The sequence below is a fragment of the Saccopteryx bilineata genome, chromosome 4 (genome assembly GCF_036850765.1).
Source record: "Saccopteryx bilineata isolate mSacBil1 chromosome 4, mSacBil1_pri_phased_curated, whole genome shotgun sequence".
In the NCBI taxonomy this organism is placed as follows: domain Eukaryota; kingdom Metazoa; phylum Chordata; class Mammalia; order Chiroptera; family Emballonuridae; genus Saccopteryx; species Saccopteryx bilineata.
Genome location: NC_089493.1, coordinates 155,377,416 through 155,403,886, shown reverse-complemented (window position 1 = coordinate 155,403,886; position 26,471 = coordinate 155,377,416). Strand labels below are relative to the sequence as shown.

Here is a 26,471-nt window from a genome sequence, read left to right as displayed (position 1 = left end):
CGGGGAAGGCCCCACACATGGCTGGCAAGTCAGAATGACTCTAGTAGTCCTGGGGTTGGCTGGGGGTCCAAATGGGTCATGACAGGAACAGACACTGATTCTGCGCTGGGATGAGCTTACCCCATGGCAGATGCCAATGCTCAAGGTACAACCAAAGGACTGGCACAAAAGATACAAAATGGACTTGGACTGCTGGGTGACACATCTTCAGTCTAAGAACACATCTTACAGCCCGGTGTTCAACAGTGAGCAGAGACATTTGCAGAGTAACGGTTTGATGGAGAATTGAGATAGGCAACTGAAACTTTTTTTTCCAAAAATGGGGCAGTGAAAGGCATGAGGGGACCAAGGATGGGTCCCTACTAGATAGAGTCCACTGCTTAGGGTGGTAATGGGGAAGAGGGGATGGGAAGAATGCTGGTACAACTCTACGTTTTCCCCACATCCCTCAACTTCTTTTGTCCCAGCCAGTGCAGTGGCCCCAGGACCAGGGCTGCAGCTGTAGGAGCTGGAAGCAGGGGTGATCCAGGAAGAAACTGTAACTATACCTTCAGCCTTTATGTCAGAATTCCTGTCTGATGGCACAGGGTTTTTTGCTTCATCTGGCAAAATAGGGCTGATGGCGAATGCAGCTTTATTGCTTAGTGGGTGGGACAGCCTGCCAGTTCTACACCTTAATAACCTGGGTGACCCCACCCATAGGAGTGGTCTGAGGGCGCAATCCAGACCTATACTGGCCAGCCTGATACCAGGGGAAAAGTTAGGGTATAAAGGGAGAGGCGGGTAAAGGGATGAATGAAAGGTTTATGCAACAAGAGAAATCCAGTATTACATTGGTACTTCCAAAGAGACTCAGAGCAAGACGTCATTGTCTCTCAGCTCGGTTACACCTGACACCTGAGAGGGCGAAGACATACGCTGATGAGACCACTCCTGCTTTTGGAATCTACAAAATTGAAGTCTGCAAAACTAATGGCATCACTCTGGGAGATGTTTCAGTTCCAGACTGAACTGTCAGTGGCTGGGTGGACTCTGGTAAGGTGTCATAGCTTTACAGGACACATCTGCTGACTCACTGAGATAGGGTGAAATTGAAAATCAAATGTATTGGGAATTTGAGTTAAGCCTCCTCAGGAAGTAAAACAAATGGAAAATAACTGGCTTCAGGAAGAATTTGATTTATCTAATTATCTAATTGCTATGCTGAAGAGTTCCGCACACATTTATCAGCAGGGGAGCAATGAATAATTAAATTAGTACAAATATATAAACGTATAAATTGGCCCTGGCCAGGTAGCTTGGTTGGAGCCTTGTCTGGAAGCACAGTTTGCCAGTTTGATCCCCAGTCAGGGCACATGCAGGAACTGATTGATGTTCCTGTCTCTCTTTCTCTCTCCTTTCTTCTCTTGCTAAGATCAATAAATAAAAATTTAAAAATTAAATTAAAAATGTATAAATTGGGCCCTGGCCGGTTGGCTCAGCAGTAGAGTGTTGGCCCAGCATGTGGAAGTCCCAGGTTCGATTCCTGGTCAGGGCACACAGGAGTAGTACCCATCTGCTTCTCCACCCTTCCCCCTCTCCTTTCTCTCATCTCTCTCTTCCCCTCCAGCAGCCAAGGCTCCATTAGAGCAAAGTTGGCCTGGGTGCTGAGGATGGCTCCATGGCCTCCACCTCAGGCACTAGAATGGCTCCGGCTGCAAAGGAGTGACACCCAAGATGGGTGGAGCATTGCCCCTGGTGGGCATGCCAGGCGGATCCCGGTTGGGCGCATGCGGGAGTCTGTCTGACTGTCTCTATGGCCAGTAGCCACATCACAGCCACCTGGCCCGTGCAGGGTTGAATTTGATTCGGACAGATGGTAATGAAACAACAGAGCCAAGAACTGGTGGGCCGTTAGCTTTAATCCTAGCTTGTACCCGGCGGGCAAGAAATACACACAGTGGAAAAACACTTCCCTTTCCATTCAGGGCTTCCAAAACCACTGCCTTATCTGAGTTTCCTAGAATCGAAGTTTCTATCTCACCAGCCTTATTCACCTCTGTTCCCCATCTCCTTCTCTCTGCACAAACTGGCTTCTCCTTCAGCACTCCGCCATCTTGGCTGCTTCTCCTCTCCTCCACGTGGCCTTTCTCTGCTCTCCTCTCTAATGCTAATCTCAGGAACCAAGAGAGAGCAAGCTCCTGCTTTGCCCCATTTTATAGTGTAGAAATCAAAACCTTTAATCCAATATACAAACAAGGAAGTCTCTGATACAAAGTCACTTAGGGTGGGAAAGGCTTAGTCTTAAAACTAAGCCTTAGGCTATAACGACCCTGCCTGCTTACAGCTTGTCCCCCACACCCAATGCAAACTATAAGCAAGCAAACTTATTTTACACATTTATAAACTTATTTGACCAACACTGCCTCTAGCTTCTAACTTCGGAAAAATAACAAAAAAACAAAAACAAAACAAAAGAATTCTTTGGTAGCTGTCAATTTGGGGTGTTTGTTTTTTTTTTAAAGGTATGAATTGGCTTTGTAGAATGGATTAGTTATTTCTTTACATCTATTCCCCTCCCCACAACTGGCCCCTCTAAATATTAAGCAATAAAAAATTTTCTGTAAGAGTCTTGGCCAAAGGCAGAGTGTAGTTTGTGTCCTAAAGAATTTAACTTCACTGCCTTACCAGGCAGTGGTGCAGTGGATAGAGTGTTGGACTGGGATGCTGAGGACCCAGGTTCGAAATCCCCAGGTTGCCTGCCTTAGTATGGACTCACCAGTTTGAGTGCAGGGTTGCTGGCTTGAGTGTGGGATCATAGACATGACTCCATGGTCACTGGCTTACAGCCCAAGGTCACTGGCTTGAGCCTTTCCCCCATCAAGGCACATATGAGAAAGCAATCAATAAACAACTAAGGTGCCTGTTGGTCAAATAAGTTTGTAAATATGTATAGATTTGCTCACTTATACTTTGCATTGGGTGTGGGGGACAGGCTGTAAGCAGGCAGGGTTGTTATACCTTAAGGCAGGGGTCCCCAAACTTTTTACATAGGGGGCCAGTTCACTGTCCCTCAGACCGTTGGAGGGCCGGACTATAAAAAAAACTATGAACAAATCCCTATGCACACTGCATATATCTTATTTTAAAGTAAAAAACCAAAATGGGAACAAATACAATATGTAAAATAAAGAACAAGTAAATTTAAATCAACAAACTGACCAGTATTTCAATGGAAACTATGGGCCTGCTTTTGGCTAATGAGATGGTCAATGAGCTCCTCTCACTGACCACCAATGAAAGAGGTGCCCCTTTTGGAAGTGCGGTGGGGGCCGGATAAATGGCCTCAGGGGGCCACATGTGGCCCGCGGGCCGTAGTTTGGGGACCCCTGCCTTAAGGCTTAGTTTTAAGACTAAGCCTTTCCCACCCTAAATGACTTCCTTATTTGTATATTGGATTAAAGGTTTTGATTTCTACACTATAAAATGGGGCAGAGCAGGAGCTTGCTCTCTCTTGGTTCCTGAGATTAGCATTAGAGAGGAGAGCAGAGAAAGGCCACATGGAGGAGAGGAGAAGCCACAAGATGATGGAGTGCTGAAGGAAAAGCTGTTTGTGTAGAGAGGAGATGGGGAACAGGTGAATAAGGCTGGTGAGGTAGAAACTTTGATTCTAGGAAATTCGGATAAGTCAGTGGCTTTGGGAGCCCTGAATGGAAAGGGAAGTGTTTTCCCACTGTGTGTATTTCTTGCCTGCTGGGTGCAAGCTAGGATTAAAGCTAATGGCCCACCAGTTCTTGGCTCTGTTGTTTCACTACCGTCTGTTCGAATCAAATGCAAACCTGCACTGGCCAGATAGCTGTGATGGTGGCCGCGGATACTGGCTTTACAGTGCCGTAGCGAAGAATTGATGCTTCTCATCTGTCTCCCTTCCTGTCTGTCTGCCCCTGTCTGTTGCTTCCTCTCTCTCAAAAAAAGAATTTAACTTAATCCCAGAAGAGGTCTGGCCTTTGTCATAAACTCTTGGGAGATAATCTTTGTTTGCTGGGGCCAGAGAGGAACAGTGTGATTTTGGGTGGGGCTGGTCACACCAGAAAGACCATCAAGGTGACTTAGGGTGGGGTTTTGAGTCATGTGGTATCAGTGGACCTGGAGACTAAGATCAATGACACAAATTATCAATCATGCCTACATAATGGGGCCCCCAAAACTGAACACTGAGGCTCAGATTAGGCTCCCTGGTTGGCAATCCTCCACGTGTGTCACATGTTGATCTTGGGAAAGTAACCTGTTCTGACTGCACAAGGAAAGGGAGAGGAAGCTCCACATTTCACACTGGCCCAAACTCATGAGCATATTTCTTAGGCCAATCTTTTTTTTTTTTAAGTGAAACTATGGGATAAAGAGACAGATTCCCACATGCGACCTGACTGTGATTATCTGGCAACCCATCTAGGATCCATGCTTCAATCAATCGAGCCATCCTCAGTATCTCAGGCTGACACTCAAACAAATCAAGCCCCTGGCTGTGAGAAGGGAAGAGGGAGAGAGAGGGGAAGAGAAACAGATGGTCACTTCTTATGTGTGACCTGACTGGGGATCGAACCCCAGATGTCCACATGCCAGGCTGATGCTCTATTCACTGAGCATACCAGCCAGGGCCCCTTAGCCAATCTTAATTCAATTCATGTTCTTTCCCTGTCATACATAGTATAATATAGTGTATACAGTGAGCATAACAGCTTTAAGTGGGTTCTTTGAGTCCCAGCAAATTATCAACCCTAACAGTGGTTTGAGGAATGCCTTGAAATTATAGTTGGTGTCAAAAGTGACAGTGGTCTCATGTGGACTGTGTTCCTTCAAAATGCAGAGTTGGCTAAACCCCTCACAAACCTCAACTTTGGAGGAATCAAATGATAAGCCGCTTGTTCTAACTGCTAGATGGGTAAGGACTTGTTCCCTTAGGAAAATAAACAAAACAGAACAAAAAAATATATATACTTTGTTATTATTATTATACTCCATTATATTTTCCCTTACCTTTACATTCTAGAATCAATAAAAAAGTTATAAGACATGAGAAGACAAGAAATTGAAATATTTTTTTTTTCTTTTTAGCGAGCAAGAGAGAGATAGAGGGACAGAAGGGAGAGAGATGAGAAGCATCAATTCTTTGTTGTAGCACCTTAGTTGTTTGTTGATTGCTTTCTCATATGTGCCTTAACCAGGGGCAGGGGCTCCAGCCGAGCCAGTGACCCCTTGCTCAAGCCAGCGACCTTGGGCTCAAGACAGTGACCATGGAGTTGTGTCTATGATCCCATGCTCAAGCTGGTGACCCTGTACTCAGGCTGGCAACCTCAGGGTTTCGAACCTGGGTCCTCAGTGTTTCAGGCCAATGCTCTATCCCCTGAAGCACCGCCTGTTCAGGCAAGAACATATTCTTTATAATTGAGAAAATACAGTCAATAGAAGAAGTTCCACAAAACATCCAAGTTATTGAAATATAAATATATATTTAGAATTTATACTATTATATGAAATAGTTAATGGGAAAACAATAATTGGAACAAGGAACAGTGTCAACCTAAAAATAAAAGGCCAAAGTGAGGGGCAATAAGCATTTATAAGGGATCCAAAAGAATAGCTATTTGGGCAGCACTGCTTCAGGCAGAAACCCAAATAGTGTTCCGACCAGGAGATAAAGGCAAAAGGTACTTATGAGAAAGGGAAGGGGCGCAGTGTCAATAGAAGTAAGGCATTTCTATGGGTGTTAATTAGCTGATACATTTCTAGAGGTGCCAATAAGCTAACATAGTGACAATAATTCTATTTATTTTTTATTTTAGAGAGAGGAAGAGAGTAAGAAACATCAATTTGTTGTTCCACTTCTGCATTCATTGGTTGATTCTTTTTAAAAAATTTTTTTTATTTAGAGAGAGGTGGGGAGGTAAAAAGAGAGACAGGAGCATCAAGTTGTTCCTGTATGTGCCTGATCAAGAATTGAACTGGTAACCTCTGTGCTTTGGGATGATGATCCAACCAACCGAGCTATCTGGCAAGGGCTTATTGGTTGATTTTTTTAAGGTTTTATTTATTCATTTTAGAGAAGGGGGGGGGAGGAGCAGGAAGCATCAACTCCCACATGTGCCTTGACTGGGCAAGCCCAGGGTTTCGAACCGGCGACCTCAGCGTTTCAGGTTGACACTTTATACACTGCGCCACCACAGGTCAGGCCTATTGGTTGATTTTAAAAAATTATTATTTATCTATTATTATTATTTAAGTGAAAAGGAGGGGAGATAGTGAGATAGACCCCTGCATGCACCACAATTGGGATCCACCCAGCAACTCCTATCTGGGGCTGATGCTCGAATCAACTGAGCTATCCTCAGTGCCCGGGGCCGACACTTGAAATAATAGAGCCACTGGCTATGAGAGGAGAAGAGAGAAGGAAGGGGAAGAGAAGCATATGGTCTCTTCTCACATGTGCCCTGACTGGGAAGTGAACCCAGAATGTCTGCATGCTGGGCTGGCGCTCTATCCAGGGCCTTATTGGTTGATTCTTGTATGTGCCATCACCAGGGCTTGAATCCACAACTTTGGTGTATTAGAATGATGCTCTAAGCAACTGAGCTATCCGTCTAGGGCCTGAGTGTTGCTAATTCTAAAGAATGTCTTTAATTTTCAGTCTGGCCTGACCAGGCGGTGGCGCAATAGATAGAGCGTCGGACTGGGATGCGGAGGACCCAGGTTTGAGACCCCGAGGTCGCCAGCTTGAGCGCAGGCTCATCTGGTTTGAGCAAAAGCTCAACAACTTGGACCCAAGGTCGCTGGCTTGAGCAAGGGGTTACTCGGTCTGCTGAAGGCCCACGGTCAAGGCACGTATGAGAAAGCCATCAATGAACAACTAAGGTGTCACAATGAAAAACTGATGATTGATGCTTCTCATCTCTCTCCATTCCTGTCTGTCTGTCCCTATCTATCCCTCTCTCTGACTCTCTGCCTTAATAATAAAAAAAAAATTCAGTCTGGTAGTCATATATCTACTTCCCTGTTACCTTTTCTAATATTTGTTTGGAATACAATGCTGCTTTAGGCCCAGTCCAAAGGTTATTTTGCCCAGTTTTAACTTTTTTTCTTTTTTTAGGTGAGGAGTGATAGTAAGGCAAACTCCTGCATGCAACCTGACCAGGGTCTACCTGGCAACCCCTTCCGGGGATAATGCTTGAGTACTAAGCTATTTTTAGTGCCTGAGGCTGATGTTTAGACCAACTGAGCTATCCTTAGCACCCAGGGACACACTCAAACAAACTGAGCCACTGGCTGCAGGAGAGGTAGAAGGTGAGGAGGGGGAGAGGGAGGGGGAGGGAGTTGCAGATAGTTGCTTCTCCTGTGTGACCCGACTGGGAATCAAACCCAGCACATCCATATGCTGGGCTGATGCTCTATACACTGAGCCACTGGCCAAGGCCCAGTTTTAATATTTCAAAGGTTTGCAAAGTAAGACCTGCAAGGCAGTCCCTTTGGGATGGCAGCTATGACTCTATTTTGAAGTGACTTCATTTATATTATATATTTTTTTTAATTTTTTTTTAATTTATTCATTTTTAGAGAGGAGAGAGAGACAGAGAGAGAGAAGGGGGGAGGGGCTGGAAGCATCAACTCCCATATGTGCCTTGACCAGGCAAGCCCAGGGTTTGGAACCGGTGACCTCAGCATTTCCAGGTCAACGCTTTATCCACTGCACCACCACAGGTCAGGCTATAATATTTTTTATAAGGGGTATAACAAATTGAATAGTGAGTTGAATAGTGTTACTCAAAATTTCATTTCCATCCAGAAGCCCATAATGTGACCAAATTTGGAAATGTGGTCTTTACAGATGTAATTAGTTAAGTTTAAATGAGTTCATATTGATTAGGGTGGTCCCTAATCCAATGACTGGTATCCTTATAAGAAGAGGAAAATGTGGACACAGAGGCCCAGGGGAGAAGGACTTGTGAAGATGAAGGCAGAGTTGGAGTGATGTGTCTGCAAGCCAGGGAATACTAGGATGCCAGCAGAACCAGAAGCGAGGAGAGGCTTGGACAGAGTCTTTCTCAGAAACTCTGTAAGGGACCAATCCTGAGATGCCCAGATGTTACACTTGTAACCTCTAAAACTGTGAGAGAATGCTGAGGTCCCAGGTTTGAAACCCCAAGGTCACTGGCCTGAACACAGACTCACCAGCTTGAGCACAGGGTCATCAACATGAACCCGAGATCGCTGGCTTAAGGCCCAAAGGTCACTGGCTTGAAGCCCAAAGGTTGCTGGCTTGAGCAAGGGGTCAATGGCTTGACTTGAGCCCCCTAGTCAAGGCACATATGAGAAAGCAATCAATGAACAACTAATGCGCTGCAACGAAGAATTGATGCTTCTCATCTCTCTCCCTTCCTGTTTGTCCCTGTCTATCCATCTCTGTCTCTTGCTAAAAAAAACCAACCCAAAACAAACAAAATTTAGAGAATAAATTTTTTTAAAATTTTTATTTATTTATTCATTTTAGAGAGGAGAGAGAGAGAGAGAGAGAGAGAGAGAGAGAGAGAGAGAGAAAGGGGGGAGGAGCAGGAAGCATCAACTCCCATATATGCCTTGACCAGGCAAGCCCAGGGTTTTGAACTGGTGACCTCAGTGTCAACACTTTATCCACTGCGCCACCACAGGTCAGGCTAAATTTTTTTTTTGTGTGTGTGTGTGGCTGAGACAGGGAGAGTCAAAGAGGGACAGATAGAGACAGACAGGAAGGGAGAGAGATGAGAAACATCAATTCTTTGTTGCGGTTCCTTAGTTGTTCATTGATTGCTTTCTCATATGTGCCTTGACCAGGGGGCTATAACAGACCGAGTGACCCCTTGCTCGAGCCAGTGACCTTGGGTCCAAGCTGGTGAGCTTTGCTCAAACCAGATGAGCTCGCACTCAAGCTGGCGACCTCGGGGTCTCGAACCTGGGTCCTCCACATCCCAGTTCGATGCTCTATCCACTGTGCCACCACCTGGTCAGGCAAGAATAAATTTTTATTATAATATTTTAAGCTACTCAGTTTTTAATACTTTGTTGTGGCAGTCCCTGGAAATTAGTACACAGGGTAATAAGATATTCTGGGATATAAATAGAAAACAGAAAAGGAATAAAAAGAATTATTTACATTTCCATCTTAAGAAGCTAGGAACATAGGAGCAAATTGAATCCAAAATTGGCTTTTTGAAAAGATTAATAAAGTTGATAAACTCTTAGTAAGATTTAGCAAGGAGAGAGAGAGAGGAGCTACCTCTATCAGGAATCAATACGTGGACATACTACGGGTCCTACAGAGGCCTCTCCCTGGTGCCCCTCACCTCCATCTCCAGGATAATTGTGACTGTCAGCCACTCCTGAGACTTAGTCTAGCCAGGCCTCATGGTCTAGTCCCCTGAAATTTCAAGTGGGGGATTCCCTGTCCCCTGGCTCTGTTCATTATTGTGCAGTGGCCTCTGAGTTGAGGGTCTGCTGATTGCTCCCCCAGCAGCCTCCCATGCATGGAGATCCAGGCCTACCCAGTCCCCCTCCACCCTTTCTCAGCACTGGTTTCCTCTATCATTGTGGTCAGTCAGGTGGAAGAGGCTGATCATGAGGGACACAGGAACACTGCTGTTTTCCAAAAGATGTTTTGTTGAGGTAGGCCTGGGAATTTCCTGGAGGAAGTGACATATAAGCTAAGATGGTAGAGGCAGGGAGATAGGCAAGGCATGATATGTCACCTGACTTGCAGGCTGAGGGGCACAGCATAGCTTGAACGTTTTTTGTTTGGTTTGTTTTTTTTGTATTTTTCTGAAGTGAGAAGTGGGGAGGCAGAGACAGACTCCTGCATGTGCCCAACCGGGATCCACCTGGTATGCCCACCAGGGGGCGATGCTTGGCCCATCTGGGCTGTTGATCCATTGTAACTGGAGCCATTCTGGTGCCTGAGATGGAGGCCATGGAGCCATCATTAGTGCCCGGGCCAACTTTGCTCTAATGAAGCCTTGGCTGTTGGAAGGGAAGAGAGAGATAGAAAGTAGAGGGGGAAGGAGGGAGAAGCAGATGGGTGCTTCTCCTATGTGCCCTGGCTGGGAATTGAACCCAGGACTTTCACTTGCCGGGCTGATGCTCTACTACTGAGCCAACCGGCCAGGGCATAGCTTGAACTTTGTCTTGAAGGCCAGAGCTGCTGGTGGGGCTTTCAGCAAGGGCATGACCAGACTAGTTCCATGACTAAGAAATGCTACTCTTGCCTGACCAGGTGGTGGCGCAGTGGATAGAGCATCGGACTGGGATGCGGAAGGACCCAGATTCGAGACCTCGAGGTTGCCAGCTTGAGCGCGGGCTCATCTGGCTTGAGCAAAGAGTTCACCAGCTTGGACCCAAGGTCGCTGGCTCCAGCAGGGGTTACTCGGCTGAAGGCCCATGGTCAAGGCACATGTGAGAAAGCAATCAATGAACAACTAAGAAGTCGCAACGCGCAACGAGAAACTGATGATTGATGCTTCTCATCTCTCTCTGTTCTTGTCTGTCTGTCCCTGTCTATCTCTGCTTCCGTAAAAACAAACAAACAAACAACAAAAAAAAGAAATGCTACTCTTAGAGGGGAGGATTGAGTGAAGCAGGAGAGACCGGGACAGGAGTGTGGGGAGGGGGTTGGGCAAGTGTCTAAGGCAGTGGTAGTCAATCTGGTCCCTACCGCCCACTAGTGGGCATTCCAGCTTTCATGGTGGGCGGTAGCGGGTATAAATAAAAAGATAGATTTAACTATAGTAAGTTTTTTTTTTTCTTTTTTCTTTTTTTTTTCCTTTTTCTGAAGCTGGAAACAGGGAGAGACAGTCAGACAGACTCCCGCATGCGCCCGACCGGGATCCACCCGATCCCGGCACGCCCACCAGGGGCGATGCTCTGCCCACCATGGGGTGATGCTCTGCCCATCCTGGGTGTCACCATGTTGCGACCAGAGCCACTCTAGCACCTGAGGCAGAGGCCACAGAGCCATCCCCAGCGCCTGGGCCATCTTTGCTCCAATGGAGCCTTGGCTGCGGGAGGGGAAGGGAGAGAGAGAGGAAAGCACGGCGGAGGGGTGGAGAAGGAAATGGGCGCTTCTCCTGTGTGCCCTGGCCGGGAATCGAACCTGGGTCCTCCGCAAGCTATAGTAAGTTGTTTTATAAAGACTTATTCTGCCAAACTTAGAGAAAATCCAACATAAAGTACTTGGTAAGTAATTATTATTATATGCTTTAACTTGCTGTAACTCTGCTTTATAAATCTTTATTATATGCGGCTTAAGTGTCTGTTTGTCGCCGATAGCTTATTGGTTGCTTGCGTAACTGTACTAGCCAATGGGTGAAGTTGCCACGGCTGAACGCAAATTGAGTGGGTCAGGGGGAAGGTGAACATTTGTTTGCATTGGCAATCATCTGCTTTTGAAACAATTTAAGGCTGAACGCAAATTGAGCATGTCAGGGGGAAGGTGAACATTTGTTTGCATTGGCAATCATCTGTTTTACATAAAAACTACGTCTTAACGTAATTTCTTTTAAGAATGCCTCCTAGAAAATACAGCACTGAAGGCCCTGGCCGGTTGGCTCAGCGGTAGAGCGTCGGCCTGGCGTGCGGGGGACCCGGGTTCAATTCCCGGCCAGGGCACATAGGAGAGGCGCTCATTTGCTTCTCCACCCCCCCCCCCCCCCCGCCTTCCTCTCTGTCTCTCTCTTCCCCTCCCGCAGCCGAGGCTCCATTGGAGCAGGGATGGCCAGGGTGCTAGGGATGGCTCCTTGGCCTCTGCCCCAGGCACTAGAGTGGCTCTGGTCGCGGCAGAGCGATGCCCCGGAGGGGCAGGGCGTCGCCCCTGGTGGGCGTGCCGGGTGGATTCCGGTCGGGCGCATGCGGGAGTCTGTCTGACTGTCTCTCCCCGTTTCCAGCTTTGGAAAAATACAAAAAAAAAAAAATACAAAAAAAAAAAGAAAATACAGCACTGAAGAGGAGAGAAAAGGAGCTAAAGCTGCACAAAAACGGCTTTCTCGACAAAAAGAAACCACTGAGCAGAGAAAGACAAGGCTTGCTTCAGTCGCAGAGCAAATGCGTCTTTCTCGGCAAAATGAGACTGATGAGCATAGAGAAACAAGGCTTGCCTCAGATGCAAGACAAAAAAGCCTGTCTCGACAAAATGAGTCCCTTGAACAAAGGCAGGAGAGAAATGCAAAAAAATGACAGAGAAATGCTGACCGAAACGCAAAAAGGATTAAAACAGTTTCAAATGGAGAAACTTTAATTTTTGAGCATTCCTCTTGTGACATGAATATTAAATGTGAACACTGTCAGTCCTTAAACTTCAAGTTAGAAACTAATCGATTTGACCATGGCAAGAAAGGATTTTCTCAATGTTGCAAGTACGGAAACATTGTAAAAAATGATGGAAAGATCTACACAAGAAATGTTGTGTACAAAGAGATCTTTGACATGTGAATTAACATTTTATTATTTAAATCACCTTTATTTACTGAGCTAGCGGTGGCTCTTAAGAAATGTACCGCCAGTGGTTTCCTTCATTGCACTCTACTTTAAGCAATTAAGCAAGTAGAAGGGGGAAACCCTGTGGGGCACTAAGCAAAGGGGCGTCCTCGCCGCCTGCCCTGGGTAATTCAGTTTGAATTAGCAGACACCTTTGCACAAATCATTTTAATTACAATTTATAATATCTAGAACAGTGGTCATTTCGTATGACCGCTGGGCTTTCTAGTCTTATAAAATAAAGTTACTTCCCTACTTTATAAATCACCATTACTGTGGAACCGGTGGGCGGTTAGAAAATTTTACTACTAACAGAGATACAAAAGTGGGCGGTAAGTATATATAAAAAGGTGAACTACCCCTGGTCTAGGGTCTGAGCCAGGCCTCAGCTCCAATACTGCCCACCTCTGCCCTTCCCTCCCACTACTACTCTCACCCACAGGGAAGAGGTGAAAGGTTTCTGGGGGGATAGCAGGACCCATCTCCTTGGGCATCCTGTCCATAGGGTGGGAGAGGATGGTGAGCCTGGGACTGAGGCCACTGCAAGCTGCCCTCTTCTGGGGGTCCTGGCTAGGGCAAGGCAGCAGGGTGGGTGTCCCCTTATCCCCTCCCCCCAGGGCACAGTTGTAGGCTTTGTTCCTTAGAGCCCAGAAGATGCTAGTCTCAACAGAAACTACACTAACATTCAGGCAGCACAGCTACAGTTACTGCGGGCAGACACCAAGGGATGGGGAGCCGGCAGGGGAGCTACAGGGCTGCATTGTTCAGGTTGGACCATGTTGGACCTGGTGATCTGGGACAGATATTGTAAGTCACTGCTAGGGGGCAGGTGCACTGTAGGTCTTCTGCTCAGTCCTATACCCAGAAGGCATTAGCACTAGCATTTTCTTAGAGGGACTCAGAAGGGCATCCAAAGGCTTGTGGTAGGAGCTCCATCCTCCCCATCTGCCCTGCTCCCTTGGAGGTATTACAACCTGTCCCCTGGTTGGTGGCCCTGAGCTATATTCATGGGAGGCTTGAGTCCAGGCTGACCTTGGCTTCTATGTTGTTCCCTAGTTCGGATCCATTTATGGCTCCTAGCTCCTCAATGTCATCACTCTAGATCTGTGCAGCCCATCTCACTTCCACAACTTCCTGTGGGAGTAACTCCAGCTGTGGTGGGCCATCTGGGTCCCAAATGTCTGACCAGCGGGTTGCCGACTTTAGTGAAATAAAATAGGAAATTCATGTATAAACCTCGTGACTCCTTTTTCAGATATAACTAATTGTGGGTGGGGATGTGGGGAACCTATCAGCCTGTTCTGGGACCTGTCCACTTCTCTGGCATCAGCCTGCACCTGCTCTTTGCTCTCTCTATGCTAGCTACAGTGGCTGCCTTTCAGTCATCATACATTCCTTTTATTTTTTATTTTATTTATTCATTTTAGAGAGGAGAGAGAGAAGGAGAGAGACAGAGAGAGGAGAGAGAGACAGAGAGAGAAGGGGGGGAGGAGCTGGAAGCATCAACTCCCATATGTGCCTTGACCAGGCAAGCCCAGGGTTTTGAACCAGCGACCTCAGCATTTCCAGGTCGATGCTTTATCCACTGTGCCACCACAGGCCAGGCCAGCATACATTCCTTTTAGACTTAGGGCCCTTGCACCTGTTGTTCCTCTGTCTGGAATTCTACATCCCTCTATACATAGATAACACCTATTCATTTCCCCAGAAAAACCTTCTCTGACCTCTCTGTTTAGGTCAAATGCTCCTTGACATGCCCTCTCACTGTCTTTTCCTGTGAGGACCTATCAAACACGAGGGTGCTGTGCTGCCTCTGGAGTCACTGTTGCTACTCCTTTAGGAGGCTAGGAAGTCACCGGGCTCTGCTCTGGGGGAGGAAGAAGCCTGCATCTGGTGGACCCTGAGGTAGAAATGAGCAACTCCTACCTACTGGGCTCAGCGCCGGCGTGTGCTCTGGCTTTTTTTTTTTTTTTTTTTGTATTTTTCTGAAGCTAGAAATGGGGAGAGACAGACAGACTCCCGCATGCGCCCCACCGGGATCCACCCGGCACGCCCACCAGGGGGCGACGCTCTGCCCCTCCGGGCGTCGCTCTGTTGCAACCAGAGCCACTCTAGCGCCTGGGGCAGAGGCCAAGGAGCCATCCCCAGCGCCCGGGCCATCTTTGCTCCAATGGAGCCTCGGCTGCGGGAGGGGAAGAGAGAGACAGAGAGGAAGGAGAGAGGGAGGGGTGGAGAAGCATATGGGCGCTTCTCCTGTGTGCCCTGGCCGGGAATCGAACCTGGGACTTCTGCATGCCAGGCCTACGCTCTACCACTGAGCCAACCGGCCAGGGCCGCTGCTCTGGCTTTTAACAGCACTGTTGCAGGGCTTCCCGAGCTTACAGGAGGGAGGTTACTTCCCGAGTCACATAACTGAGAAGCAGCGGTGACAGAGAGGAGCCCAGCTCTGTTGGCTCCAGGACCCAGGGCTCTCTAGCAAGTCAGCCCGCTTCTAGGGTATGGCGGGCGCAGGTAGTTGGTACCTTACTGACATTTTGTAGCGACAGTACCTTCCTTGCAGTTCAGGAGAGGCCGGAGATTATTTCCAATGACCACAATAGGAAGCTGAAGCCTAGCAGGGCCCACGGGGGCAGACGGCCTAATGACCGGGGAACAAACTCCCGAGCTCAGAGAGGGATCACAGACCCTCTTCCCTGGCGCAGGCGCACTGCGTCCCCGTTCCTCGCTCCGCCCCGCCCCCACCGCCTAGGTTTTCAAATTTGAAACCTGCTCCTTTTCCCGCTCGAATGTGTTGTCCAGCGGCGAGAGGAGGCGGGGTCAGCCGTAGCCAATTGTGCCTCAGAAGCTCCTCGGCCCCGCCCCAATAGCGACGACAGCGAGCCGCGAGAGACCACTCGCCAATGGGCAAAGGCGTACACCCACCGGCCTCCGCGCCGCCCACGTGCAGCTGCCCGGACCGGGGCCCGAGATTACAGGCCCCCAGGCCACCATTCTCTGTGCGCGCCCCATGCCACCGGCCCGGGCTGGATACCGAGGTCTAGAAGCGCCAAGTAGACAGCGCGGGGTCGCTCAATAAGGCGGTTAACACACGTCACCACTCCAGCTTGGGGGGTTTGTCCAAGGGCCTGGCCTGGAGCTGGCGCCAGTACCTGCAACACAGGAGTCCGAGGGGGCGGGGCCAAGAGCTGGATCGTATGCCGGGCGGGGCGTCCAGGGGGCGGGGGCGGGCGCCTGTGTTTGTTGCACCGTGTCAGTTACATTGTAACAAAAGTGTTGTGGCTGGTCCTCTGGCCAGCACCTCCCGTCCGCCCGCCTGCTGCTAGCTATCGCCGACATGGAACCCGTGGCCAGCAACATCCAGGTCCTGTTGCAGGCGGCCGAGTTCCTGGAACGTCGCGAGAGAGGTGAGGCAGAACCTTTGGCCGGACTCCAGGCAGCGCGACCTTACTGACACAGGCCTGGGATGGACTTGGCTCCCACCTTGAAGGATGCATACATGGCTTTAAGGCAGTAGCCCTGGCGCACCTCCGTTTTCAACTGGAGAGGGGTCTGCGGGCTGTCGGGCTGGGAGGTGTTAGGGAGATGACCCTATCGCCAAAAGTCCTTCCCTAACCATGCCGTGCCTGGGGCGCCGGCTGGGGCCAGCTCCAGGCTGACACGGACTGGGGCTCTCTCTGGCAGAGGCTGAGCACGGATACGCGTCCCACTGCCCGCACCGAAGTCCAGGCCCAGTCCACAGGAAGAGGAAGCGATCCCTTCAAGCTCTTGGAGCGTTGGACAGTGGGCGGTGAGGAGGAACAGGGGAGCGGAGGGGTGGGTGGGTGCTGACCATCTTGGGGCCCCTTCCCGGACCACTTCCCCCATGTTGGATATTCTGGGCCCGGTACCCTACTCTGGAGATATTTAGACTCCTCCTGCCATCTCTCCATCCCCCAAACACACACCCTGTATTCATTCAAGGACTATTTCTTGAGCACCCCTGATGTACCAGAAACCATAAACAAGGCGGTTCTGGGTCCCGCTTCCACTCCTACAATCTGCATATCACACCACTCACTCCCCCCCCCCCCCCCCCCCCCCGGCATTCTCCCTTTCTCTCATCTCTACCCTTTACACATGTTGTTTCCTTCAATTTGAGTGACTCTCCCTCCACTTTTCGCTTTGGGTAACTTGTTTCTGACTCAGCTAAATTGTCACCTCTGTTTAGGAAGCCCTTCCTGACTGCTGGTAGGGGGCTTCGTTTGGACTCCATAGTTATCTGAGCAAGCCTCTCTCAGAATTTGTACATTCCCATGAGTCTGCCTCTGCCTGGCAGTTTAGGTGCCTGAGGCCAGCACAAGGTTACCATACCCAGCTAGTTTGGGTCAGAGATCTGTAGTGGATTTGAGCCCCTGGCAGCCTAGGACTGAGGGTGTGGGCAGCAACTGACACCCCCTCACCCCATCCTCACTGGCATTGGCAGGTCTGTGCACAATGAACTGGAGAAGCGCAGGTGAGTCCCAGCCATGTTCTGACAGCACTGGGCCCCAGGAACTGCCTCCGTCCGACTTTCCCTCCCCTGTCAGCCCTCTGGCTAGCAAGGCTGGGCTGGCACTGCCCTCCAGACTCCTTCCCCTGCAGGAGGGCCCAGCTGAAACAGTGCCTGGAGCAGCTGAAGCAGCAGATGCCCTTAGGGGCTGACTGTGCCCGGTATACTACACTGAGCCTTCTGCGTCGGGCCAGGGTGCACATCCAGGTAAGGGCTGCCGCTGTACCCTGGAGCCAGCTTGCCAGCTCATAGAGACAAGTATGGAAGGGGGTGACTGGCTAAAACTGGGGAGAGGTCCACTGTGCTTTTAGTTTCCAAATTTGTTAAATGGGAAGAAAAGCAAAAATGACTCAGGATTGTTCTGAGGCTTAACCTTCAGCCTTCGCCCAATAAATGCTCACTGTTATTACAGCTATTACTCTATTCCAACTGTGAGGCCCCTCCCTGTCCAGGCACTTAACCTCTGTGGGCTTCCTTTCCTCTTCTGTGTGGGGGTCATGCCTGTTGAAGATCATGTGTAAGGACCCCTTAGATAGTAGAGGGCTGGTCCTACATCTTCCTCTCCCCCATCCTTCAAGGCTTCCTGTTCTGAGCAATCTCTCCTGAAGCCACTTTTGAAGGCACCTCCAGAGACCAGGATGGGGAAAGGACAGGGGATGGCAGTCACTGTATTCCCAGGGCCCTTGCTGCTGCCCCCTGGCAGACATGAGTAGGGTATGCTGGCTCAAAGCCCTAGGTAACCCCAGAGGGAATTAGGAGTGGTCTTGGAAATAATAGAGGACTTTCCTGCCCTCCTGGTTCTTTTGACAGAGGAAGAAGTGGAGGCACAGCCAGGCTCTTGAGAGGCAGATTCAGAACCCAGGCCCAGGGGGCTGTGGCAGAGACAGATGGATGTGCCATGTGGCAAATAAATCAGTGTGGGAACTGTCCATGCTATCCTCACAGTGGCTGAATAACACCCTAGCTTAGTAACAGGCTCCAGTTTCTCACATGAAGCTTGCCTGGTCTGGTTCTTTGAGGGATGGTGTGCCCCTAAGTGCTGACTGGCTGGTGGGCAGGACCTGGGGATTGCTTCCTTGAAGCCCCATCTCTTCCCCTCTACTCTTGCTTCCTGTTTTGCCTGTCCTCCACATTGCCTTAAGATGTTCAGGTTTCCTGCTGAAAACCTTCCATGGCTCCTGACTGGACAGTCACCGTCCTTACTTCCTGTGATCTCAAGGCCCTTCATGACTCAGGCATTGCCACTGGCCCGCTTTTTTAGTCTTTCTTCCCCCTTCCCCACCAAACAGCTGAATTCTTGGTGCTCTTCCCTATCTCCCTCTGCCTGGATGATTCTCCTTCTCACATCTTTGCCTAGGCAGCTGTCACTCATCCTTCTACACCCAGTCCCAATGACCCCTCCCCATGCTCCCTGTCTTGTTGTTGACTGCAGTTGCCTGCCCACCAAGGGCTCTGATGGGAAAGCTCTTGGCTTTCCAAGCCCTGGCACTTGGGGCTGGCAGAGCTCTGGTGGGGTTGAGGTGAGCAGATTAATGCTGAGGAAGCCTTGGGGTTCCTAGGAGGGTCCTGACCAGGAGTTACAAAATGGTAGCCTTTGTTTAGTCTATAGTTTTCTAAGTTAAAGTTAGTTGGCAGCACTTAAAGGACATTTAACATGAAAAGCCTGAATTTCTAGCTCTTAAAGACACTGAGAGATCTGGCCACACTGGGCCTCTTTCCATGTGGCCGTGATGGGCTGGAACCTGGAGGTGGCTGCCTTCCCTCCTTCAGATGGGGTCCACACTGGCCAGCATACCACAGCCCATCCCCCATCCCTGTTCCTTGATACCAACTCTCAAGGCTCATCACCTGACTAGGCCCCATCTAACTAAATCCTGAAGGTCTTGGAGATTGTGCTGCCCTCCCTTCTACCCAGCTAGACAGAACTCACAGGCCATTTACATGGGATAGGAGAGCCAGACTTCCTGGTGGATATGGGGGCAACCCTTTGGAGCCAATTTAGTGAGCCATCTGGAGCAGGCAGTCACCAACTGGCCATTGCATGCTGCTGTGTGATGTTCGGATGAGGCCTGGGCTCCCAGGCAGCTGACCCAAACCTTTTGCTCTCTCTGGATCTGCAGAAGCTGGAGGAGCAGGAGCAGCGGGCCCAGAGGCTCAAGGAGAAGCTGCGCAGCAAGCAGCAGAGTCTGCAGCAGCAGCTGGAGCAGCTCCGGGGGGTGGCAGGGGCCGGAGAGCGAGAGCGGCTGCGGGCAGACAGCCTGGACTCTTCAGGCCTCTCCTCCGAGCGTTCTGATTCAGACCAAGGTGAGTGCTCTAAAGTGGAGGGGTGGGTGGGCTGGTGGGCTAGGTCTCCTGACTGGATCTGTCCCTGTGCAGAGGAACTGGAGGTGGACGTGGAGAGCCTGGTGTTTGGGAGTGAGGCTGAGCTACTACAGGGCTTCAGTGCAGGCCAGGAGCACAGCTACTCACACAGTCGCGCTTGGCTATGACCCTCGCCGCCCCAGAGTGCACTTCTACTCCACTCTACCAGGCAGACCTCCCTAAGCCTCAAGGGCTGCTCAGTCACATCCTGTTGGAACGCACTAAAAGAACCTTGTATGGGAACAGGTGCTCCGCCTGCCCCACTGCTGCCTGCTGCAGTTCCTCTTAGGGGAGGGGCCTGGCTTCCCCTGAGCCTGGCAGGGCAGGCAGCTTGGGTCTGGGCTACCCATCCAGGCTCTTTTTTTTTTTTTTTTGTAGCACTTGGTTCCCCATGGGGACAGGAAGTCTCTTGGGCCCACATCTGTGTTCCTTCTAGACAAGGCCCCCTGGCCTTTGCCCCACAGATAACTGTACAGTATTTTCATTAAAAGGCTCTTTTCTAATTTCCTGTCCATGGTCTTGCCTGATGAAAATGGGGAAACTCCCAGCTACAAAGTAGGAAAGAGGAAGTGAGATCAGTAGCCACCATTAACATTGTTGACCATGCTGGCACTGCCCCTTTAATCCTCACAGCTCCCCACTTGGCAGATGGGGCTTACTTGAGGCCCAAAGCCAGGATACAGTGGAGTTAAGATTCAAACCAGGGTCTTCTGACTCCACTGCTGGGGCTGAATGAATTCAACAAATATTTATTGAGTGCCTGTTATGTGTCAGATATTGATCCAGGTACTTGGGATACAGCAGAGAACAAAACAAAGATCCTTGCCCTCATAGAGCTTACAGTCTAGTGTTTATGACCACTTTGCCCGAAGGCTGTCTGTGACCCTGGGCAAGGCATGCATGGCACCTCTCTGCGCCTGTCTTCAGCTACCTGATGCAGGAAGAAACAGGCCTGGCCCAGATGTGGATAACGTGTCTGATGCACTACAGATGCCAGACACCTCCCCCAACCCACCACCCAGAAAGTAGATCAGGCTGGAAAGTGACTTTTAATAAGAAAGTACAAGAGGGGAGGGCCAAGGGAGTATAGCCGGGTGTCCTGCTACACTGCTGCACCAGGGTCTGGGCTAGCTACACAAACTGCTGCTGCTGCTTCTTGGTGGCTGCCTTGCTGGCAAGGTCCTTTGCCTTCTCTGTAGCTGCCAGTGCTGTCTCCTTTGCCTTCTCCTTGGCTTCCTTGGCTGTTTCAACAAGGGTTTTAGAAGGGGTTTCACCTGAAGCAAAGGGCAGGAGGCTGGCTTCAGAGAATGCCAAGACATACCTAATTGTTCCCCACACCATTCATCTCCTGGAAGCCAGGCCCTATGGGAAAAGTGGTATTTGCCCAGGGTACAGATGAATCCCAGGCTTAGAGCAGAGGAGTGACAGCCCCAGGCTCCACACCAGTCAGGGCAACTAAGACTTGACCCCAGCTTGGCCTGGGAGGTTCTTACCTTGTAACTTGGCCAAGATGTACTCAAAACCCTTCATTGTCTTGGTCACATTGCTTTTGAACCGAGCGAGACCAAATTCCTGGCAAAAGATGAAAAGGGGAAGGATTCTGAGCTGCCTACTGACCCCTAGCCAAGTCTTTATGTCAAATGCCCTGGGCTGCAGAGCCTCAGCACCCCATGACGCTGCTCACCTGGACAGCTCTGGAGACGCCAAATAAGCTAGAGGAGACCCAAGCTTCTCGGTGGATTTCGGTCCAGCCGCTGTTATCAGAATTCACGCAGTAAACACATCGTTCCTCCACCACCTGTGCAGGGAGTCAGGCCAACCATGATTGTGTGGGTCTCTCATTTTGCCAACTTCACATAAATTTGACCCCCTGCATGCCTGACCTGTGGTGGTGCAGTGGATAAAGTGTCGACCTGGAAATGCTGATGTTGCCAGTTCGAAACCCTGGGCTTGCCTGGTCAAGGCACATATGGGAGTTGATGCTTCCAGCTCCTTCTCCCCTTCTCTCTCTCTGTCTCTCCTCTCTCTCTCTCTGTCTCTCCCTCTCCTTTCTAAAATGAATAAATTAAAAAAAAAATTGACCCCCTGCCTTTTTTTATGAGGGAGAGTAATAAAATAAAAATCCATTCCTTTCTTTTGTTGCACCCCATGCTGCACTTGCAGAACAAGAACATAAAGGTCATTCTACTTTCTACAAGCTCTCCTCTGACCCTTTAAAAATGAACTTGAGATCAGGCCCTGGCCAATTGGCTCAGTGGTAGAGCGTCAGCCTGGTGTGTGTGGGACCCGGGTTCGATTCCCGGCCAGGGCACATAGGAGAAGCACCCATCTGCTTCTCCACCCCCCCCCCTTCCTCTCTGTCTCTCTCTTCCCCTCCCGCAGCCGAGGCTCCATTGGAGCAAAGATGGCCCGGGCGCTGGGGATGGCTCCTTGGCCTCTGCCCCAGGTGCTGGAGTGGCTCTGGTCGCGGCAGAGCGACGCCCCGGAGGGGCAGAGCATCGCCCCCTGGTGGGCAGAGCGTTGCCCCTGGTGGGCGTGCCACGTGGATCCCGGTCGGGTGCATGCGGGAGTCTGTCTGACTGTCTCTCCCCGTTTCCAGCTTCAGAAAAATACCAAAAAAAAAAACAAAAAAAAAAAACTTGAGATCAGCAGAGTGCCTTCCAGCTCCACCCTGATCCTGGATTTGGTTTTACACCTTCATGTCTAGACACATGTAATGTTTTTAGCCTTCCACCTTTTGCAGCTCTTGGCTCTCTGGAAATCCAAATAAAAATGGGAATTTGGGCCCTGGCCGGTTGGCTCAGTGGTAGAGCATCGGCCTGGCATGTGGAAGTCCCAGGTTCAATTCCTGGCCAGGGCACACAGGAGAAGCATCCATCTGCTTCTCCACCTCTCCCCCTCTCCTTCCTCTCTGTCTCTCTCTTCCCCTCCCGCAGCCAAGGCTCCATTGGAGCAAAGTTTGCCCGGGTGCTGAGGATGGCTCTGTGGCCTCTGCCTCAGGCGCTAGAATGGCTCTGATTGCTGCAAGCCGGGTAGATCCGGTCAGGCGCATGCGGGAATCTGTCTGACTGCTTCCTTGTTTCCAATCTCAGAAAAATACAAAAAAAAAAAAAAAAAAAAAGGCAATTGTCACAGTTCTCATTATCAGAGAGGAGAAAGGGGACTAGTACTTCCAAGAGAAACCCTTCAAAGACCTGTCTCACAGCTGGACCGAAAGACATTTCTCACAGCTGGATCACTATCTTGAGAATTTAAGAACCACAGAGGTAATGTCCTCTAGGTAGTCTGCTATGAGGCCTTCAAATAACTCTGGGGCAGTGTATTAAGTTGCCAGCTCATTCAGTAATCTTGTAGGACAGTTACCCTCTTTGAACCTCCCTTTCTTTTTGTACAAGAGTAATGCCTACCTCCCAGGGTTATTGTGAAGATTAAGTGAGAAAGAACAAAAGTTCTCTGAAAATTTCAGGGTATTCATATGTGACAAGATATTGTAGAATGTTCCTTAAACTATGGATTTTCAAGTTTTAAAAACGAGATTAAAGGTATGTGGAATCCCTTTCCCCCAAAATCTTAGGCAGAAAACTACTATGTAAGACATCTTAAAAGTTTAACTACTCTATTCCACGTGCGGCATGGGGCCCAGATTCTTTCCCTTCTGAGGCACACCCTAGGCACCCAATAGTTTGATGGATTCCTGTTTAAAAACTAATGCCTTCCTCCCTCAGCATCACTGGCTCCCTAGCCACATGTATCTGGGCGGAACCACGGGAGGCTCACCATCAGCCGGGCATGGTTGATGTTCCAAGTGAAGGTGGTCATGGTTTGGTTCTGTGGGTCCACAATAGAATCCTCCAGGATGTACACCGAGTGAGCAACATTGGCAGGAAATAGTCGCTCCGCCCAGCGGGGCATCCTGTTGGTCTTGGTCAGGAGTCTCCGGGATAGGAGCTTCTGGTCAGGGGTCACCTCCCGGTGCACTATGTCTTCCGTCAAGACATGTTTGCTGCAGGTGTCAGAATAAAGGTGACCCCTGGGAGCCTCCCTGTTGGGGTTCCCATTTGGAGCCTCCAGGACCAGAATGGAGAGGCCTTCCCCCAAATTTGCAGTGGGTCACATTAAGTAGAGTCTCTTGAACCTATCCAAATTCCAACTCTAGCCTCCTCCCTGACCTGGATTCCTGGGCCTTCCAGCATGCCTGGCCTTCACAATTTATTGCACCGCTGGAGAGTATAGAATTCCAACCCCAGAATCCCTCCCATTCCTGTGTCACCGCCTCCTTCTGTCTCGCCACCTTGAGATGAGAGAACTTTAGACTTAAGGCCTCAAGTAAACCACTGCCCAGGCGCAGCCTCATTCCAGCACCTTGCAGGCCTGGCCATTGCCCCAATAGGGTCCTCTTGCCCTAAAGACAGCCACGGTTCCCGCGATCCCCTCTCTCGGAATCGACGTCGAGTCTTTCCCGGCCCCACACTTCGATCTCTAAACAGCGAGCGGGGAGGGTTGCTCTTTCCTGGGCTACGTACCTATAGGGATTCGGGTACCGCTGCCAGAAGGCAGCGAACACTTGGTCCCAGGAACTCCGGAGCACGCTCTGGCCCAAGAAATACTTCACCATCGTCCCGGCCGGAGCGGGATCAGCACCCGCGCAGCATCAGGGGTGCAGAGCCCGCGGGGCACGCGGAGGCCAGGCCGGGACTTGGCGCACGCCCGCCAGGCACGCAGCTCAGTCACCACGGTACCGCGCCCCACCAGCTGCCGCCGCCATGAGAAGTTGTCCCGCCACCCACCACTTCCGGCGCAGACTCGCAGTAGCACCACTTCCGGCGCCTGTGCACGTGACCCATGGTCCCGCCCCCTTGCCCTCTACCTTCTCTCCCAGCTGGAGTCGGGGAGCTACGAAACAAGCGGGGTTGGAGGGGACCCCAAGTTCGGTGGGAAATCCGAGCTGGAGCGGCGCCTGAGCCGGGTGTCGAGCGAGCTGGGCGCCGGCGTGCAGTGCCGTTGAGGGCGCTGCCCCGCGCGCTCCCAGGCCTCCCTGGGCCCTGGGCTCTTGGAAGGAGGATCAGCGCCCGGGGCCGAAGAGCGGGGAAAGGCGAGGTGCTGCTTTAGCTCGACCCCGACCTAGTGTCTCGAGTTGTAGGGACTGTCTTGGCCGCTGCCTGCCCGAGCGGAGATCCGGGTTTACCTAGCGCTGGGGCTCACCATTCTGACGCGGGCAAGGCGGCCCTGAGCATGAGCGGGCACCGTGTGGACGTCAAGGTGGTGATGCTGGGCAAGGAGTACGTGGGCAAGACGAGTCTGGTGGAGCGATACGTACACGACCGCTTCCTGGTGGGGCCCTATCAGAACGTGAGTGCGCCTCGCGGGGCTCGGCACGGGTGGGAGAGGGCTAGCCCGCACCTGCGATCTTGATCGCTACCCCTGGTTGCAGACCATCGGGGCCGCCTTCGTGGCCAAAGTGATGTCTGTCGGAGACCGGACGGTGACTTTGGGTATTTGGGTAAGTCCCTTGGGCAGGTATTGCTGGGAAAACCCATTCCTGAGGTCTAGTCCTGTTTATTCCTGTCGGACTTGTGGCCTTATAGAAACCATTTCTCTTCTCTAGTCCCCAGTTTAACAGTGGGGGTCTGGAGAATGTATAAGCTCAGTAACTTAGGTAAGGGCTGAGCTTCCCCCTGCTCTTCAGGACACAGCAGGCTCTGAGCGCTACGAGGCTATGAGCCGAATCTACTATCGGGGCGCCAAGGCTGCCATCGTCTGCTATGGTAAGGGGTGTGGGACGCTGGTTCTGGCCTTTTCCTCAAGAAGGGGTGGGTGCCAGGCTTGCCTTAGAGAATAGACCCTGACGCTTGGTGTTTCCTGCGTGACCCATACCAAGACCTCACGGACAGCAGTAGCTTTGAGCGGGCAAAGTTCTGGGTGAAGGAACTGCGCAACCTAGAGGAGGTAGGTGGCTAGACCAGGGGCTGGGACTCTGGTGATCTGTGTGGGTGACCCTGACCTTGTCTTCTGCTTCAGAGCTGTCAGATCTACCTGTGCGGCACCAAGAGTGACCTGCTGGAGGAGGACAGGCGGCGTCGACGTGTGGACTTCCATGATGTCCAGGACTATGCAGATAGTAGCTGCTCCTCAGCTCCCTGGGGATGGGGGAGGGAAGTGGCTGCTTGGGTGGGTCACAGAAAATAGTGACTGCCTTGGCAATGTTCCCTGGGAAAGCTTTCTGGCCTCCCTGAACCTGTGGGGGTCCAGAAGAGCCCCTGAACTGCTGGATTTCCCCTTTGGCTGTGTCTACCCGATTCTCAGATATGAAGCTTTAGTCACTTTTCTTTACAGATATCAAAGCTCAGCTCTTTGAAACATCCAGCAAGACAGGCCAGAGTGTGGGTGAGTGCTGTTCTGGGCCTCACAGCAGGAACAGGCAGTGGCACCAGAGGAAGCAAAGAGCCTAGAGGACTGTCTCTCTGGGTGATCCCAGGACTACTGGCATTGGGCCCTCACTGATCGTCCTTTTTCCTGCCAGACGAGCTCTTCCAGAAAGTGGCAGAGGATTACGTCAGTGTGGCTGCCTTCCAGGTGATGACAGGTGTGTATGTACTTCCCTAGCCTGTCTGGAGACTTCCCTAGGCTCTCAGCATCTAGCTCCCTTCATGTTACCTGACCCCTAACAGGACGGTGCTGAGCTGCCACCTCTCTTTTTGACAGAAGACAAGGGCGTGGACCTGGACCAGAAGGCAAACCCCTACTTCTACAGCTGTTGTCATCACTGAATCACCATTCCTTTGGCCTGAGGGAATTCAATAAATTCCCGGAGAGCCTGGATCTAACTCTTGTCTGGGCTTGGGTGATCAAACGTGAGCTACCCAAGTTCCCACGGCAGTAGAGGTGGCACCTGCCTGGGCTGGCCCATGGAACAGATGCAGCACTGGGCTGACTGATGGGCATTAGGAGGGTAAGGGCTAATTTGGACTCCACGCTTCTGCCCTGGACAGCACTTTTTTGTCTGCAGATTATTTAAGTGGCTTCCGATTTGTAAATAAAATCATTGCACTGTGAA

The 26,471-nt window shown here is 50.7% G+C and overlaps 3 protein-coding genes across 5 annotated transcripts; 2 read left to right on the top strand and 1 right to left on the bottom strand.

Moving 5' to 3' along the window:
• Positions 1-15,766: 15,766 nt before the first annotated feature.
• Positions 15,767-19,925, top strand: MXD3 (MAX dimerization protein 3). The gene is made up of 6 exons (XM_066272315.1): positions 15,767-15,932; positions 16,210-16,315; positions 16,991-17,020; positions 17,149-17,263; positions 19,177-19,360; positions 19,433-19,925. The coding sequence occupies exons 1-6, from the start codon at positions 15,863-15,865 to the stop codon at positions 19,543-19,545; spliced, it is 618 nt and encodes a 205-aa protein (XP_066128412.1). The 5' UTR covers positions 15,767-15,862; the 3' UTR covers positions 19,546-19,925.
• A 225-nt stretch (positions 19,926-20,150) lies between these two features.
• On the bottom strand, positions 20,151-24,211 carry PRELID1 (PRELI domain containing 1). Its single transcript, XM_066272314.1, has 5 exons — positions 23,941-24,211; positions 23,195-23,420; positions 21,102-21,215; positions 20,911-20,989; positions 20,151-20,691 (listed from the first exon to the last, which is right to left on the bottom strand). Exons 1-5 carry the CDS (start codon positions 24,030-24,032, stop codon positions 20,549-20,551), a joined length of 654 nt encoding a protein of 217 aa, XP_066128411.1. The 5' UTR covers positions 24,033-24,211; the 3' UTR covers positions 20,151-20,548.
• A 73-nt stretch (positions 24,212-24,284) lies between these two features.
• On the top strand, positions 24,285-26,471 carry RAB24 (RAB24, member RAS oncogene family). Of its 3 annotated transcripts, none has more exons than XM_066272317.1 (8): positions 24,285-24,766; positions 24,849-24,917; positions 25,104-25,182; positions 25,296-25,363; positions 25,436-25,535; positions 25,751-25,801; positions 25,938-26,000; positions 26,123-26,471. In XM_066272317.1, exons 1-8 carry the CDS (start codon positions 24,650-24,652, stop codon positions 26,182-26,184), a joined length of 609 nt encoding a protein of 202 aa, XP_066128414.1. In that variant the 5' UTR covers positions 24,285-24,649; the 3' UTR covers positions 26,185-26,471. The 3 variants fall into 3 exon arrangements, with proteins under 3 accessions (XP_066128414.1, XP_066128415.1, XP_066128413.1); XM_066272318.1 differs by having other exon boundaries at positions 26,086-26,208; XM_066272316.1 differs by having other exon boundaries at positions 24,288-24,766; positions 26,120-26,471.

Excerpts from the sequence above, each read along its gene's own strand:
- RAB24 (XM_066272316.1), top strand. The coding sequence starts at position 24,650 with ATGAGCGGGCACCGTGTGGACGTCAAGGTGGTGATGCTGGGCAAGGAG. Across the intron at positions 24,918-25,103 it reads CGGTGACTTTGGGTATTTGG|GACACAGCAGGCTCTGAGCG; the intron begins GTAAGTCCCTTG and ends CCTGCTCTTCAG. Across the intron at positions 25,802-25,937 it reads CAAGACAGGCCAGAGTGTGG|ACGAGCTCTTCCAGAAAGTG; the intron begins GTGAGTGCTGTT and ends TTTTCCTGCCAG.
- PRELID1 (XM_066272314.1), bottom strand. The coding sequence starts at position 24,032 with ATGGTGAAGTATTTCTTGGGCCAGAGCGTGCTCCGGAGTTCCTGGGAC. Across the intron at positions 21,216-23,194 it reads TCAACCATGCCCGGCTGATG|GTGGTGGAGGAACGATGTGT; the intron begins GTGAGCCTCCCG and ends CTCCCTGCACAG. Across the intron at positions 20,990-21,101 it reads GCGTCTCCAGAGCTGTCCAG|GAATTTGGTCTCGCTCGGTT; the intron begins GTGAGCAGCGTC and ends ATCTTTTGCCAG.
- MXD3 (XM_066272315.1), top strand. The coding sequence starts at position 15,863 with ATGGAACCCGTGGCCAGCAACATCCAGGTCCTGTTGCAGGCGGCCGAG. Across the intron at positions 15,933-16,209 it reads CCTGGAACGTCGCGAGAGAG|AGGCTGAGCACGGATACGCG; the intron begins GTGAGGCAGAAC and ends TCTCTCTGGCAG. Across the intron at positions 17,021-17,148 it reads AATGAACTGGAGAAGCGCAG|GAGGGCCCAGCTGAAACAGT; the intron begins GTGAGTCCCAGC and ends CTTCCCCTGCAG.